This window comes from Sphaerodactylus townsendi, linkage group LG17 (genome assembly GCF_021028975.2).
Source record: "Sphaerodactylus townsendi isolate TG3544 linkage group LG17, MPM_Stown_v2.3, whole genome shotgun sequence".
NCBI classification, from domain to species: domain Eukaryota; kingdom Metazoa; phylum Chordata; class Lepidosauria; order Squamata; family Sphaerodactylidae; genus Sphaerodactylus; species Sphaerodactylus townsendi.
Genome location: NC_059441.1, coordinates 8,749,228 through 8,766,588, shown reverse-complemented (window position 1 = coordinate 8,766,588; position 17,361 = coordinate 8,749,228). Strand labels below are relative to the sequence as shown.

The window sequence follows — 17,361 nt, the reverse complement described above, 5'->3', positions numbered from 1 at the left end:
TAATTATTTTAGCATAAGCATGCATAATAATAAGCACATTTCAGATTAACTAAATTGAGTGTTAACTGCTGATCTGGTTAAAAAAAACCAGCACCTTGATTTACCCACCAGGACTCCGTCTCAACAGTATCATGTCTACAGCTCTTAATAACACCACACAGCTGTCTCTCAGAATACGAGGACGTGTCCATCGCGGCAGCCCAAACTGGCAAATTTAATTAAGTTGCTACACCAACAAGATGCTGACTCAGATGCACCCGGCGTGGGCATGTCAAGCGATTCTAGCAGCTTAAATTAGCGGCGTTTTGACGCGGGCTGGGATGGCAGCCCATCAGGATTGCTTTGCCACACGCCGCTGTCACAGCCTTCAGCCGAGCGCAAGCCAAAATCGTTCCCTTTCCCGCTTGTTGTGGCGTCTGGTTCTTTATTTAACCTGACCCCTCTCGTTGGCAACCTGCCCTCTTTGCCAGATCGCAGCATTTCACTGGGAGAGAGCAGACAGCCTGGTGCAGATTTGCACGTTGCTAAGAATTTTATCTTGCAAGTTACACCTCTCCACATCCTGAGGTCTGACTCCTGAATGGTACGAAGACCATTTTTGTTCCACATTCATGGGTTACGGAGCAGACAATTAAAAACTGTGAAATGAGGCTTTTCTCAAAGTTTTCAGGGATGGTCTTAAGAACATAAGAACTAGCCTGTTGGATCAGACCAGAGTCCATCTAGTCCAGCACTCTGCTACTCGCAGTGGCCCGCCAGGTGCCTTTGGGAGCTCACCTGCAGGATGTGAAAGCAATGGCCTTCTGCTGCTGTTGCTTCCAAGCACCTGGTCTGCTAAGGCATTTGCAACCTCAGATCAAGGAGGATCAAGATTGGCAGCCATAGATCGACTTCTCCTCCATAAATCTGTCCAAGCCCTTTTTAAAGCTATCCAGGTTAGTGGCCATCACCACCTTCTGTGGCAGCATATTCCAAACACCGATCACACGTTGCGTGAAGAGGGTTTCCTTTGATTAGTCCTAATTCTTCCCCCCAGCATTTTCAATGAATGCCCCCTGGTTCGAGTATTGTGAGAAAGAGAGAAAAATTTCTCTCTGTCAACATTTTCTACCCCCTCGTCTAAAATTTCCAGAAATTTTGAAAATGAAAGAGGAATTGGAAAGGGGGGGGGGAACTGAAATGTGTCCAATACCCCCTCGCCTACCAAACCTTAAGTTATATTGCTGTTTCAACAATGTAAAAGACATCATTTATAACTTAGAACATGAACCTGAGCTACTTGGCCCAATTACTGAATTTAAAACTAGTCATACAAGGCCAACCTAAGTAGAGTTATACCCTTCAGAGTGCATCGAGATCAATGGGTTTACAAGGGTGTAAGTCCACATAAGACATTTTCTATAAGTAAAAAGGCAAATATGCGTTGTACTTTACCAACAGCTCCAAACTGCTACAGCAAATTCAATACATGAAACTTTAAGAAGCATTGTGGGAAAATAGATAAAGTGGCAATTGTTAAAAAAACACACACATACAAGGTCACAATTGCAAATCTCCAACTGTGACTGACAATAAAAACCAAATGAGACAAACGCAGTCCTAAACTAAACTGCTTCCTGGTGACCGACAGCGACATCTTTGGCGATGCTGCTGCATAACTGTGGGGCTACCACTAAAAAGACCGTCTCTTGTGTGACCCCCAGACAAACTTCTCTGATTAGAAGAAGAGTTTGGATTTATATCCCCCCTTTCTCTCCTGTAGAAGACTCAAAGGGGCTTACAATCTCCTTGCCCTTCCCCCCTCACAACAAACACCCTGTGAGATAGGTGGGGCTGAGAGAGCTCTGAGAAGCTGTGACTAGCCCAAGGTCACCCAGCTGGTGTGTGTGGGAGTGCACAGGCTAATCTGAATTCCCCAGATGAGCCTCCACAGCTCAGGCGGCAGAGCGGGGAATCAAACCCGGTTGCTCAGATTAGATACACGAGCTCTTAACCTCCTATGCCACTGGAATAGTCAGGAGAGCCTCTGTCTGTGGTCTTAATTCTCAGGTAAGAACATAAGTGAGAAGACGGCCTATCTCCTGCACAACTGCCAACATCTACAGAGCAGGGAACCAGCTGTTTCACAAATGATACAAATCAGAGATTATTTATTTAATTCTGAAAACTAGGAAAGTAGGGTATACTAGTACCTTTTGGTTAACAACAGCAGCTCAGAGAGGGTTGGAGCCAGTGAATATTTTTCATAAAGATCGTGCGAGAAATATACTTCCTGTCCATTCTTGGGCGGTACATCCCTGTGTTATGGTGTAACAGGACATAACACACATTTGTATAATAACAATAAGCACAATAAAAGGAACCAGAGATATGTAACCTCCATCTGGATGTATTTAATATTTATTATTATGGTTAGCAGACCATGTTTTACATATAATTATGTCAGCCATCCCAAGCCCAGAAGCGTAGAGGCGGCATATTACATTCAATAAATAAATGAATGCTGAATGGAACTTTTAGCATCAAAATGATGTTTTATAAAAACGAAATCAATTAATAAATAACAGCTAAGCAACGCGCTATCATTTTTACTGATGTAGGATATTCTCATTCTGCAAGGTACCCTGTTGCGAGTCCCACAACAATTAGTCTCTGTCCTTTTTCTTGATTAGATTTCAAGTTTACGTAATTACGTAGGATTGCCAACCTCCAGGTAAGGGCTGGAGAGCTCCAGGAATTACTGGTCTAGAAGGTTTTGTTCCCCTGGATAAAATGGCTGGCCCTACGCCCTCCCCAACTGCCCTCCTCGCAATCCACCCCACATCTCTCACAACTCCCTAACCCACAGTTGGCAACTGCACATTTCACCTTATATTTTCTGCATTTCATGGTTCCTTGACCAAGGTTTTAACATTTGTAAATATCATGTCAGTTTCCATAGTGAGGCAGCATCTGAAGGGTAAAAGCGTGATATTGTTTTGCTAACATTCGCTTATTTACTATCCTATGCACAGCTCACAAAATAAACAATTGTGGCATTGGCAATTTAACTTTGGGAATGCTGCACCCATCCCCTCTGGGAATTCATCTCTGGCGGGAAGGCTCTGACCCCCCCCCCCAAGAATTGCAAGTCTAGCTGTTTTGCACTAAACATTTCAAAAAGACAGAAGCATCAATTTGCCCAGAAAACAGAAATAGTTGGAGCATCTGCAGTTATTTAATTTAATTCATTTATACCTTGCCTATCGGGCGACCCAAGGGGGTCCCCATCACTCTCCATTTCATCCTCACAACAGCCCTGTGAGGTCAGTTGGGCTGAGAGGATATGGTCAAAAGTCACCTAAGCAGGCTGTGTGGGGTTTCGAACCCGGGTTTCTCCTATCCTAGTCTGACACTCTCATGGCAGTATTATTGGGGCATGTATTGTGCTTAACTGGACTAGGAGCCAGATCCTAACCTGTGGTGGCGAACCTTTGGCACTCCAGATGTTATGGACTACAATTCCCATCAGCACCTGCCAGCATGGCCAATTGTCCATGCTGGCAGGGGCTGATGGGAATTGTAGTCCATAACATCTGAAGTGCCAAAGGTTCGCCACCAGACCTAGCTCATGGGGAGACCATAGGCCAGTCTCTCTCTCTCGGTGTAACCTACCTCGCAGGGCTGTTGTGAGGATAAAATAGGAAACCATGTAAAATAGTTTTCTTAGATAGGAGGAAAGGCTTGCCAGAAGTATAGAGAAGCAGGTGGCAGAAATGAATTAAGAAGTCTATCAGTTTCTGTCAGAAGGGTCTAAGATCGTGCTGGCGAACCTATGGCACTCCAGATGTTCATGGACTACAATTCCCATCAGCCCCTGCCAGCATGGACAATTGGCCATGCTGGCAGGGGCTGATGGGAATTGTAGTCCATGAACATCTGGAGTGCCAAAGGTTCGGGGCTGATGGGGCAGAAATGAATTAAGAAGTCTATCAGTTTCTGTCAGAAGGGTCTTAGACCAGTGGTGGTGAACCTATGGCACTCCAGATGCCATGGGATTGCCTGCCAGCATGGCCAATTGGCCATGCTGGCAGGGGCTGATGGGAATTGTAGCCCATGAACATCTGGAGTGCCAAAGGTTCGGGCTACGGGGCACAAAATGAATTCAAGCAAAGTCTATCAGTTTCTGCCGAAGGGTCTTAGACCAGTGGTGAGACTCCTGAGAGACTCCAGATACTGAGGTCTGGCTTCTATCATTCCCCTGCCAGCATGGCCAATTGGCCATGCTGGCAGGGGGCTGATGGAATTGTAGTCCATGCAACATCTGGAGTGCTAAAGGTTCGGGGCTGATGGGGCACAAATGAATTAAGAAGTCTATAAGTTTCTGTCAGAAGGCCCGACCAGAATGGTTTCCATCAGCCCTGCCAGCATGGACAAGTGGTGTGAATTCCCCATCAGCAATTTCAGTTCTGCCAGCATGGCCAATTGTCCATGCTGGCAGGGGCTGATGGGAATTGTAGTCCATGAACATCTGGAGTGCCATAGGTTCACCACCACTGGTCTAAGGTCTCACACACACACACACACACACCTTTTCCGACGTGCTATGGAAAACGGACTGAGAACCCGCAAAGCTAATGGAAATACATCTCAGAGGCAGGCTCTGCATGGGTCTCCCATGAATTTCTTCACAACAGCCCTAGGAGGTAGGCACGGTGGGGATTCGAACCCACGACCCCCTGACCTGAGTCACACAACGCTTCAACGGGGGAGGGGGGGGTTAAACTCTAGCTGCAGGGGGAGGAGGCCGAGCCCCTCTTCCTTCATATGGAGCCGAGGCGGTTCAAGGTCGAGGGCCAGCGGCCTCCTCGCTCAACTCACCAGCTCAACGCCACCCCGCCCGCCGCCATCTTGCGGCCTTCCTCGCTCCAGCGCCCGGCTTGGCGTGAAAAGACGACAGCGCCTTGCCAGCCCTCGCTGGCGTCGACTAGCGCGTGATTGGCACTGAGAAATCGCCCTCCTCTGCCTGCGCCAGCTAATCAGACGCCAGCGACGCTGCAAGGTGCCGCCCCTCTGCGAGAACCAACCAATCAGCTGGCGGGGATCGGAGGCGCGGAGTGAAGCGAGCGAAGGCGCCATCTTCAGTGAGGGCAAAGAGGCGGGCTGGCCCCCTTTACCCTCAAGTTTGAGGCGGGGAGAATTTAAACGCCTCGCTGAGGAGAAATAAAGGGAGGGAAAAAGCACAACAACCAGTCTAGGGAGGCTGCTGGTGGAAGGAGCCCACAGTGCGTTGAGCGCACGAGCTAGCTGCAATGCTGGGCTGTTTGCTGCCTAGGCCTGAGCCCAGGAAGCTGTGCATGCTCTTTGCACTGTTTGCAGGAATCTGGGGTGACTGTGGATGGCCCCCAGTATTAAACAGTGCCGTCCCCCAAAGAGACCTCCACGCAGAGAGCTTCCCTGATGGCACAGAAGTGCCTTACAGATGTGTGGATGGTTTCTACCACATGCACGGCAAGACAGATGTGACCACGTGCCTTGAAAACTCCCAGTGGTCCCCCATAGAAGAATTCTGTGAAAACCGCTGCCCTGTCCCCGTGAGTTTAAAATACGCCGCCCCGAAGCCAGAGGAGCTGAGGAAGAAGACTCACTACACACCTGGGACCGCCTTGACCTACGTCTGCCAACCGGGTTACGAGCCCATCCCCGGAAGGACTCCTGTTCTCACCTGTCTGCCGAATAACTCTTGGTCAGAAGTCCCCGCTTTCTGCAAAGGCAAATCGTGCGGCGATCCAGGAAAGCCGCAAAACGGCAGGACCGTTGTCGCGACCGACCTCCTGTACCGATCGAAAGTCCATTTCACCTGCGACGATGGGCACCGATTGATTGGACCACCCTCTGCCCAGTGTGTCATGAAGGGCGACACCGTCAAATGGGACAAGGAACCGCCACGTTGCCAGCCCATCACTTGCTCTCCTCCTCCCAACATTGCTGCGGGCGCTCACGATGGAGGAGGAAGCACCGAGGATTTCCCCTACAACTCGACAGTGACGTACAAGTGCCAGAATGGCTTTTCGCTCGTTGGAGAGGCTTCGATTCGTTGCACGACTGAAGATAAAGCGAAGGGGGTCTGGCGAGGTCCTCCTCCTAAATGTACAGCCCTAGCTAGGCTGGTTGCCACACCAGCCATGCCTCCTTCTACTATCGAAGACGTACAGAATGATACTTCTCCATCACCACCACCTTCTTCTTCACCCAATCACCACCGCCAGCTATGGGCGCCAACCCTGTGGTTGGTTTGTTCCTACGTCCTCCCCGTCTCTCAGATGTGGTGAACGAATCACCAGATGGGGAGACTCAGGAATGGTTAAACCATAGTCAAACTTGCGGCCGTCCAGATGTTATGGATGACAGTTCCCATCATCCCCTGCCAGATGATGGGAACTCATCCATAACATCTGGAGGGGCGCGAGTTTGACACCTGTGGGTTAAACTGACGTTGTTTGTTGCTGTTAAGAGTTGGGTTTCAATTGTATTACATCGGGTTGTTTAATTGTATTACGTTGTTCCTATGTGAGCCACCCATAAAGTCGGAGTAAAGTAAAAGCAACTGGATTATTTCTAAGCGCTGCAAGACGGGAGCATATGAAACGGCCTGTTTTATTCTTTGATTTCACAACACATGCAGTAGCCATGCTTATGCTACTGCCAGAAGAATAGCCAGTGACTAACAAGATGCGGAATGAGGAATTAAGAATGTACAGGCACACAATTTGGAAAAGCAGAGGAACTGGACGGCATCTAACAACGTGGACTCAAGCAGGCCACAGAAACTGGAGTAAACGTGTGAGGGGAAGGTGGCGATGGTGATTATTTCTGATCTACTAGCCTTGCCATCGGTCTTTTGACATCCGTCGACCACTTACACTGAACGTTGTTTCAGTTTTTTTATTTGCACTGCTTTATTGTTCAATATTGGACTTGTTTTTATGGCAATGATTTTAGTGATTGTGTAACTGATTTCATATTGTGACCCGCCCTGAGCCCTGCAGGGATAGGGCCGGATACACATCCAAGTAAATAAATGAATACATCTTTATATTTTAAATGATCAGAGTAAAAGGAATGATGATGTTATAAGAACGTGCAGCACATCATAATAGCAATGGTGTTAGTATGCTTATTTTATCTTACCGTATTCAATTTTTTAAATAAGGCTTCTTCATGGTTCAAGGTGGAGAAGAAGAAGAAGAGGAGGAGGAGTTTGGATTTATATCCCCTCTTTCTCTCCTGTACAGAGACTCAAAGGGGCTTACAATCTCCTCTCCCTTCCCCACTCATACCAAACACCCTGTAAGGTAGCTGGGGCTGAAAGAGCTCAGAAGAACTGTGACTAGCCCAAGGTCACCCAGCTGGGATGTGTTGGAGTGCACAAGCTAATCTGGTTCACCAGATAAGCCTCCGCAGTTTAAGTGGCAGAGTGGGGAATCAAACCCAGTTCTCCAGATTAGAGTGCACCTGCTCTTAACCACTACACCACGCTTTGGCTCTGCAGCCCAGCTTTGTGGAGAAAGGTGCTCTCAAAATCATTTTTTAAATGAATCGATTCCACTTCAGTGCTGCTGTATATGAAAAATATGACAATATAATTACAGTAAATTCAATAGTTATACTAAAAATGGGAATTCTAGCAAAATGGAATTAAGACTGTACAGGAAATTGGTCTAGACTTTTAGCATTACCGCTCTGGTGAAATGCAGACAATTTTGGTATGAAAAAATGAACCCAACAGAGGTTTCCATTAGAAGCTGAAGTTTTATTACAGGGGAGCAGTACATAAAAACACATCTAAAATCGATGTGTTTGATGCACTTATTAAAGGTAATGTAATATTAAAGGTACAGTTTTTCTAAGTACAATATAACAACATTCATATTAGAATGAAAATCAGAGTATTTAAAAGACAACATCAGTAAATCTCTCGTTTTTACAGTTTTATGTACAAAATGAGTCAAAATACTTTTATTCAGGATCGGAACAAAATAACAGACCGTTGAGTCTTAGCTGACGTGCGCAAGAGTGAGTTCTAAAGAAGATCTGGTAGCAGTGAACAAAAAGGGTGACCACGGGGCAAAAGATCTTTAGCGAAATTTTATTACAGTATTACTTTGAATATTCCTCTCAATGGCTTATGCTTTTATTGTAGCTAGAAAATGAATTTGTACATACTGTACACATAAGACAACACATTTTTGCTTGTACAGTACAGATTCATGTCAATTTTTGTAGTTATTTACAGAAGACTGAGTGTGTTCCTCAGTGAGGTTGGTGATGTTTATTATGTGCTTCAAACCAAGACATATTTATAATTAGCATTTATTCTTATTCGTCAGACACTTAATTACACAAGAAACATTACTCTCACAAATTTGCATAATTTATAAAACAATGAAGCCCAAACAATTAGGGGAAACGTTATTGGTATAAAGAATGTGATACACATATTAGACAAATTAAGAGACTCTCTGTTTAAAAGTGTACTTGAATTGATGGGGGAATCAATAATAATCTGCATTTAAAGGAAGTTGCGGTTTGTTAAAGAAAACCCTTACATTAATTATTCTGCAAGTGATTGTATTCAAGCGTTCTACGCGTTAAAAAGTAGGCAGGGTGCAGATGCAACCTGAATTTGTTTCCCAAATGATGGTTATGTTTGCTAACTCAAAGGACAGAACCAGTGCATGGAGTCAGGACTTGTAACTTTAATAGTCGCCATCCTCAATTATCAAAAAAAGTGTGGTAAACAAACAGCTTCTTAAATTCCTCAAATCTTTGCTAAAGATCTTATAACTTCAGTGAACAGTACAGAAGAGAGTTTCAATAAATACTTTAAAGATCAATTACACCCCGCTTTAGATATTTGATATCCATTCGACATTTTGTAAGAGATTATATTGGTGAATGACAGAAAACAGTGCAGCTGAATTAATCTGATTTTTGAGTAATAAATGTTTGGAGGGAAAAAAATCACCACGATGCTCTTGCAATCAGTGTAGATGCTAAGTTCTGTTAAGGATTAGGCTGCGCAAATTTGTGGTGTTGCGGGAAGCCATAGGTGCATATTCCAGTTTAAATTTGAGCTGTACCTTTCTGAATTTACACCAGAGCTCAGAAACAATGGCTTGTTCTTGAGTACGAGCAGACAGGTAAGCGCCCCTGAACGACAAAGTTGATTAGCACCTTTATGATAGTTCATTGCTTTCTTAACACACTGCCGTTGCAATCTGTGCAAAAAGTAACAGTGCGGTCTTATGCAGAGTTGCCCCAGCCTAAGTACACTGGAAACAAAGATCTTAGGCTGGAGCAACTGCGTATAGGAGTGCAGTCTGAGAAGATCTCATATATTCTCAGTGCGTACCTTGAACTCAGTTCAAACATCTCTTGAGTTAGTCGCAGCTTCTGCCTGGAACGGCTACGTTTTGCTCTATCGGAGACAGGCTGCAGCGCGTCCGGGCATCTAGTACCAGTCTGTGGCAACGTGGGGGCACATTTCTACTGGCAAAAAGCTGTAAACAGGGATTTGGGGTCCTTGCGACAACCCAGATACCACGTGCTGATTTTAATCGTGTTAGTGGCATAATTTAGGACCACACATCATCACCGGGACCACACAGAATAGAAAACAAAGGGTTCCTCTGAAGCAGTTAATTTTGATTTATTGCACTACAGCGTATATCAGAGGTTAATAAAGAGGAGTGTCGAACTCGTTTGTTTCGAGGACTGGATAGAACACAAATGTGACTTGGTTGAGCTGGGCCCTGGGACTGGGGGAGGGGGGGTGGGCGAGCCCCCAGGTGGCTCCCCAGACTGGCACTTGGTGGGGGGCACTACCTCAGCTTGAGAGGGCTTATCAGAGCCACCGAAGGCAACCCCGCCCCCCTCTTGCTCCCAATCTGACTTGCGAACCTGATAAGCCTTCTCAAAGCACCAGGTCTGGGCCTGCTCTAGTTATAACACTATGGCTCATTCCGCACATGCAGAATAATGCACTTTCAAACTGCTTTCAGTGCCCTTTACAGCTGTGCGGAATAGCAAAATCCACTTGCAAACAGTTGTGAAAGTGGTTTGAAAACGCATTATTTTGCAGGTGCGGAAGGGGCCAATGAACCTGCTAACCTTACAAAGAGCCACATAACATTTTTTGGGCTGCAACAGGCTGACCATTTATTTTTATTCAAAAGGTTTTTATACTGTTTTTTCCACCCTTCTAAACAGCAGCAATACAAATCCTTAATTGCAAAGGTGGTCGGATGGGTTGGCGCGGGAAGACGAGATGTCGTGGGGGGGAAAAAGAAGTTGGATATCAAATATCAATTCTGAGGAGTTGATTTTTAAAAATTCCTGATTAAATATGCTAGAAACAACTTTATAGAATGATAATATATAGTCAAAGAGAAAAAAAAACACATTTTGTTTTCCAGTCTTGTACTCTGATACAGGTACTTGGCTGGGATTGTGTGTACATGTGTATAAGATACATATACACAAGCACACATAGATATATTCAGTGAAATAGTACAAGACCCAAATGTGGTATTGTCTAGGAGTAAAAGGGGGAGAGGGAGAGTCATAAAATTAACTTATCTAGCACCACACATCAGAAAAAACACAAAAATAGCACACTCTAGTTCTAACCAGCTAGTTCTAAAATAGAGTATATAGTAAAACAGATATTATACAGCATAATGTGGTATTTGATAAACAGATAAATATTTGCACCAAATAGGCCTTTTTTATTTTAAATAGTATATCTTTATCTATAGAGAATGAAAGCAAAATAGTTATAACCGTACAGAACAACGTTGAAGAGTAATGACTCAGAAGCTGAGACAAAGATAATGACATAAGAATTAGAGCGCGAGAGAAAACGTGTACAGGCCATTACAAGTCCTTAAATTAGTAGTAAAATAAGGAGTTGGTTGATCAAGTTTAAGAAAGCAGTAAACAAGAGTTTGCATTTACATGCAGATGACTAAAATTTGTATTTCTTTTCAATCTATGCACAAAAAGTCATTGTGTTTTTTTTATTGCTTGACATTCAGTTATGGCTAGAGTAATTTTTTTTTAACCTTTATTTTTTTTGTACTTTGGAAACAAGAATATTGTTAAAGGTGCCATTAAAATGGACAGCACTGAAAAACAGTTTGCAAATAAACCACCTAACACTGCAGTTCTTACTTTTTTTTTTTAACATAAAAAAGCCTTGTCTGGGGTTTGTCATATGTTAAATGTATTTAAAGTGAGAAAATACACCATTAGCTTGAAGCCTCCCGTCGGCTCCAACGTCCGTACAAAAACACATCTCCCCAAAAAGGAGCAGGCAGACAATACAGTTACATATAAAGAAGCAGCCAGCTAACGTCCTACTAGTCAAAAGAGATACCACTGTGTTTACAAATTTTCGTCAAGTCAAAATAGAAAAATTTCGGAATTAGGAAAATATATATACAGTACCTTTGTGATTCGTGAAATAAAATTCACCATATTGCTTATGAATTTTCTGCACTTAAGAGACAAGGAGAGCAGATTGCAAAGTCCTGCCCATTTATGCATGTTTCGGGGGGAACAGGAGAAATAATCTAGTACAGCAAGAACGCACACGCCAAAATAAGGATGTGGTTGTGTACAAGATGCTATGCGTGAGATCAGTTTGTTTGGGCGATTTGTCTCCCTAAGAAGAAATGTGACAACAAGGAAGATAACAAAGTAAAACGCCACAGGAGTAAACGCTAAAATTTTAACGGCAAATAAAGAATCTCAATGTGCAGGAGCTAAATATTTTTATATTTGGATTAAGTTGATTTATTGCTCTGAAGAGTTAATATTATGCCCTGCTAATAAATGTGAAAATCTGACTGATGTATTTATATACATAAAGCAATAGTAAATTACATCTTATATCCTTAAGAGCTCTTTGTATCCAATTTTTCTTTTTAAAAAAAGCATCGTTACAGACTACCTACAAGGTGATTCATTTAAATGTGGCCTCCCTATTTCATTCTGAGCTGGTATCATTGTAGTGAATTATTACAATGTCATCTCACCAAAGTAAGAGGAGGTTTTCAAATCTTTATTTATAATATATTTAAACAGCTGGTAAGAAACTGTAATGGACTTTGATTCTTCCCCCTCCCAAATGCTTTACTACCAGAAATATTCCTTCAAAGCAAAGTAGAAACCATGCTTTAAAACTAATCTGTTATTGACATATTAGGAGTTTAAAAAAAATAATTTGAATCAAAAGATAACTACATTTAATGGGGAAGGGGATAGTTTTTGCATTGCTCTCTAGGGCTGGTTCCGCATGGGCCAAAAACAGTGGTGTGAAAATGGTGTAAAAGGGTTTAAAACAGTGTAAAAGGGTTTATAACTGTTTTCACACCGTTTTCACACCGCTGTTTTTGGCCCATGCGGAATCAGCTGTAGCAGTTTGAACTTAAAAGTTCTGAATTTCCTGACATTCAGAAATATATAGGGAAAGATTTGATGTGTAATAGTTGGGTAGGTTGAAATGCTTTTGAGGGAGGGCCCGACTGTTTGCAGAACAAATATTCACACAGATCAATCGGCCACCTACGCTTTCAATGGATAGTCAAGATCTCAATTGACAGGCAAGCATTCGTTTGTACGGCCTTTCTGACGAAAATGCCGGAGAGAAACTTGATATCCTTGCCCTCAGAATACTGCCAGTAAGGATTTTCCTTTCAGGTGGGACTATTATTATCCCAAAAATCAGCTAACATAACTTTAATACAAAATGACTGGACAGAGAGCATGAAAATGTCTCTCTGGGTCACAATGAACGATTCAGTCTGCGTGAAGGAAATGGACTTTCACAAGACCTGTGTGTTTATTTGGATGAGCAAACAAAAAGGGGTACACTGGTTGTGGTGGGTTTTCCGGGCTGTGTGGCCGTGGTCTGGTGGATCTTGTTCCTAACATTTCGGCTGCATCTGTGGCCGGCATCTTCAGGGGTGTATCACAGAGGGAAGTCTGGTACACACTGTGTCCAGTGTTACACACTGTGTCAAGATCCACCAGACCATGTCCACACAGCCCGGAAAACCCTCCAGAACCAATTGAATTCGGCCGTGAAAAGCCTTCGACAATACAAAAAAGGTGTACAGTTTTAGCCCACAAGTAACACACCAAAGAACTCATGTATACAGAGCAGAAATGTATATGAATGGATATAAAAATAAAATATGGTTCTTATCATTGTTCGTTTAGGTCTGTATGATTATAATGTCTTCTAGATTTAAAGGTTCTGACTCCTCTTTACAATATGTAGAACAGCCTGACTTCTTCAAATATATGGATACCTCTTATAAAAAAAACCTCATCTTTTAGATTTAACATTGCTAATGGACAAATTAGATTGGGGGCGGGGGAAATCTCTATTTTTGAGAAAATACCTTTTCAGGCATTTTTGGTCTCGGAAGAAACTCCCATCAATGGACGCTTTACCACAGATTTCTGTAAATAAAAGTATTGCAGTGGTACAGCAATTAGGAGCAAGAACACCGTAAGGAAGCAATAGATATGAATTTTTTTTTTAAAAAAAGGGGTTGAGGGAAACCCATTCAACCATATATGAAATCAATTTCTCTTTGGCCTCACTGTTGAATAGAATGGATCAGAAATACTTGTTTTCCATTTCCTTTGCTTTTAATAAGCACGGAAAGTGGCACGAAATAAACACCTATATCCAAAAACCACATTACTTCCACTTGTCTGTTTGGGCCTCTTAAAAACTCTTGGGCACTCCTCTAAGGTTTTGGCACAAAGGTGGCACTTTACTAGTTGCGACACAATTTTGGAATCACACAGGGGGTAGTTACCTGCGCTGCTTTCAAAAAAAAAAATCAGTTTTTGGTTTTATCTTGTCAAAATGAAGCACACGTTATGTGTGCAGTGGGTGATGTCTGATCATCTCAGCGACGTATTTCTTATAATTGCATTTTGAGTAAGGCGGCTCTCACTGGGTTTGACAGGATAATTGTCGTTTACGTGGCGATATTGTGAAAATGAACTTACTTCAACAAGAACTGAGCACTGAGGGGGCTGTTCGTTACAAAACGCGGGTGCTGAATTTCCCGTAAAAGACACTTTCAAAGAGAACGATACTCAACTTGTCATTGGCCAGGAATGAAAACTTCAAGAATGGGTCTTATATATATTTAGAAATCCTAGGGCAGTGGTGGCGAACCTTTGGCACTCCAGATGTTATGGCTTACAATTCCCATCAGCCCCTGCCAGCATGGCCAATTGACCATGCTGGCAAGGGCTGATGGGAATTGTAGTCCATAACATCTGGAGTGCCAAAGGTTCGCCACCACGGTCCTAGGGCAAGTTGGCTTTGTAGAGCATGTGACAACTTTACAAACCTACACCGTTATTTTCAGCTCTGTCTCAGAAGCGGTTTTTTGTTGGGCAAAACCCAGTTGGAAATATTGAAGATTCTGTGATTAGAAATTACAAGAATGCGATTATCTGCAATTAAATCGAAGCAGCTCCTTCCCCCCTCCGATGAACCTGGTTTCTGGAACACTTAAAACTTATACTATGCGGCTTTGGAAGTATTTTTGTGCCAATCCTTTACAGGGCTGAGCAGTATATGATCTGGAAACCCAAACAGCCGAGGGTCAAGTTGGAATAAAATTGTTTCTGCCCAGTTCAGTTGTGCAATGGAGGGATAGTACTAAACTTTTAAAAAGCAATTTGTCCCAGAAAGTACTGGCCACCCTGTTGAAGAGTTTTAGAAGATCCCTGAGCACGGTCCATTTCAGACTTTTTTCAACCCCAACTTCTAAACGATAGGGTATCTATTACCGATAACAAGATGGATTGTCATTCACAGTTAAGTCAATCATAAGGTGCTTATATATACCCTTTTCCTTCCCCGATTCGCACAAAGAACTGTCAGAAAGTAATTTATATTATTGTTGTGAAACGGCAGGGCATGAATGATTATGTGGTCAAAGTTTTTTTGGCAGTGGCATTAGGATTATTATCTGGCTGCCCCTTGACTAGTGAATCAATCAACATTCCTTAGCAAAAGAAAAAGAAGGCCAAAAAAAAATCCTGTACAACAAATATGTATTTTTCCCTGAGGGGTTAAGGTTAAAACCCGCAAGTGCTCTATGTACATATTGCACGATAGAGGAATGAAGTACATGTGCAAAAAAGCAACGATGATTGGAACATACGAATAAATCTCTCAAACGACTCTACGATGCTCTCACGTTATTACGGAATGTCGGTAACACAAATAGCTTTTCTGTCGTCTAAAACTTTAAAAAACACCAACGATACAGCCCACACCTCTACTATGGCACATTCAATGAAATAAGAAGTCCCCCCCCCCCCAAAGACATGTAGACAAATCCCATCAACAAAAATAATACAAAGTTGGTTCGTTTGTGTGTGGGTTTTTTTTTTTGTGGTTTTTTAGAAAAATTACATTGCTTTCTTTCATTGTTTCACATTACAAAATCTTTTTTTTGTTTGTTTGTTAATCTTTACACAAATCACATTTTATTGCAGGAATATTTCAAGTGCCATCAAATATTTATAGAAGGGTTAAAAAAATAGAAGTCTCTCTCTAAGTGGTCCAGACAAGGCTTTATATAGAATATTTTTTTTCCACCTTCTACTTTTGACTTAAATATCTTCAACATGTTATCTTTAATCCACGGACACTTAACGGCCTAGAAGCAACCACTCCACGTGTAGCAGCAGACATTCACACACTCACCCCATACACACAAGGGTACACCCAGTTAGACCTTGGTATCTAGACGATGATATAAAAGCAACCAAACTTAAAACAGTATCTTGCCTCCTGTAATTGCTCAATTTTTTAAAAAAAGGGGAAATACTAGACGTGCTAAAATCATTGTCCAAGACCGCTAAAGACCCCAACTTTTATCACATGTCCAGCGAAGCAAGAGGGATGATGAAAATTCAATAAAGTTTTCGCCAGCAACTTCCTAGCATTCCTCCCACACCTGTAACTATGGTAAACAGCTTCAGTAGAAGACATAAGTAGACTTGAACTAAGGCTCATTCCGCACACGCAGAATAATGCACTTTCAAACTGTTTTCAGTGCTCTTTGAAGCTGTGTGGAATGGCAAAATCCACTAGCAAACAGTTGTGAAAGTGGTTTGAAAACGCATTATTTTGCGTGTGCGGAAGGGGCCTCAGAAAGACATTAAAAGTACCACTGCACCGCAGACATTTTAATTCAGCCCGGAGCGTGCAACTTTTATGACATTGGCCGTCTTCCGGGTTTATTCTCAGTTCTGTGTCAAGCTTTTGTCTCTGTTCAAATGCCCCAAACGGCACAGCACCAGCTAAGACCCATGTTCTCACGCGTGCGCTTTCTTTCCGAAGGGGTAGCAGTGGTTTCGTGCCTTGAGTTTCTCACCACTCGACTTTTTTCCCCTTCTCTCCCAACACACGCAGAAAAATATACTGGTGAGAATCTGCTAAATGAGATGAAAAAAAAAATCCTACCTACTGTGGCTTATGCACAAATTTCTAGATTTCAAAAAATAATAATATTACAAGCAGCTAGCAGTCTTCGTTATTTTCATTATTTAACGTCGGCCTAACTTAAAGTGCTTGGCTTCAAGACAGCATTCCTCCCGACTTCTGCTTTTAGGTACGTGATTGCAAATGATGTAGTAATTCGGGACGAGCAGGAAGTTAATAACGGAGCTTATTTGCACAAAATGTTTACGAGGAACGAAAGGCCATGAGGGAGAATCCCAAAATATATAAACATCGCCATCCCATTTTCAGCCACTAATACTGTTTGTTTTATACTTTTTGTCTCTAGTAATTAGCAGACTTTTACGTAAGCGCTTACTAGGACACAACGGAATCAAGTTTAGTTGAACTTCAGCGGTTTTAGCACTTGAGGCTGGTCACATTCAGAAAACCCTTGTTTGTTAAACAGCCTACTTTTACACGGAAAAACACTGGAGCTGACCCTTAATGTTAGCTACTCTAACAAAGTAAACAAAACGTTCAGAGAAATGTGGTCGGCTACTGTTTCTATAATCAAGAGCTCCCCTCCTTAAAATAGCTCCAGATAGCCGGGTTACAGCCCCACACTGCAAGAAAAGAATGACTGAAGTTTGTTGAGTCTCCTTAAACTATCGTTTCAGAATCCCATTGGTTAGGTGGAATTCAAATCTGTTTCTCACCCTTTTCTATGAAGAAATGCTGGTCTGTTTTGAAGAAGAAGAAGAAGAAGAAGAAGAAGAAGAAGAAGAAGAAGAAGAAGAAGAAGAAGAAGAAGAAGAAGAAGAGGAGGA

General features: G+C 42.7%; 2 protein-coding genes across 3 annotated transcripts in view; one reads left to right on the top strand and one right to left on the bottom strand.

Moving 5' to 3' along the window:
• Positions 1-4,968, bottom strand: part of ICE2 (interactor of little elongation complex ELL subunit 2) — a 29,383-nt gene extending 24,415 nt beyond the window's left edge. For both annotated transcript variants that reach the window (XM_048482166.1, XM_048482167.1), the window contains exons 1-2: positions 4,861-4,968; positions 2,193-2,297 (exon numbers count right to left, since the gene is read on the bottom strand). In XM_048482166.1, coding sequence (XP_048338123.1) covers positions 2,193-2,297; positions 4,861-4,889 — 134 coding nt within the window. In that variant the 5' untranslated portion in view covers positions 4,890-4,968. The remainder of the gene's footprint in view (positions 1-2,192; positions 2,298-4,860) is intronic.
• Positions 4,969-5,152: 184 nt separating this feature from the next.
• LOC125424601 (complement decay-accelerating factor-like) lies at positions 5,153-7,084 on the top strand. The gene has a single exon (XM_048481981.1). The coding sequence runs from the start codon at positions 5,292-5,294 to the stop codon at positions 6,309-6,311; it is 1,020 nt and encodes a 339-aa protein (XP_048337938.1). The 5' UTR covers positions 5,153-5,291; the 3' UTR covers positions 6,312-7,084.
• The last annotated feature ends 10,277 nt before the right edge of the window (positions 7,085-17,361 follow it).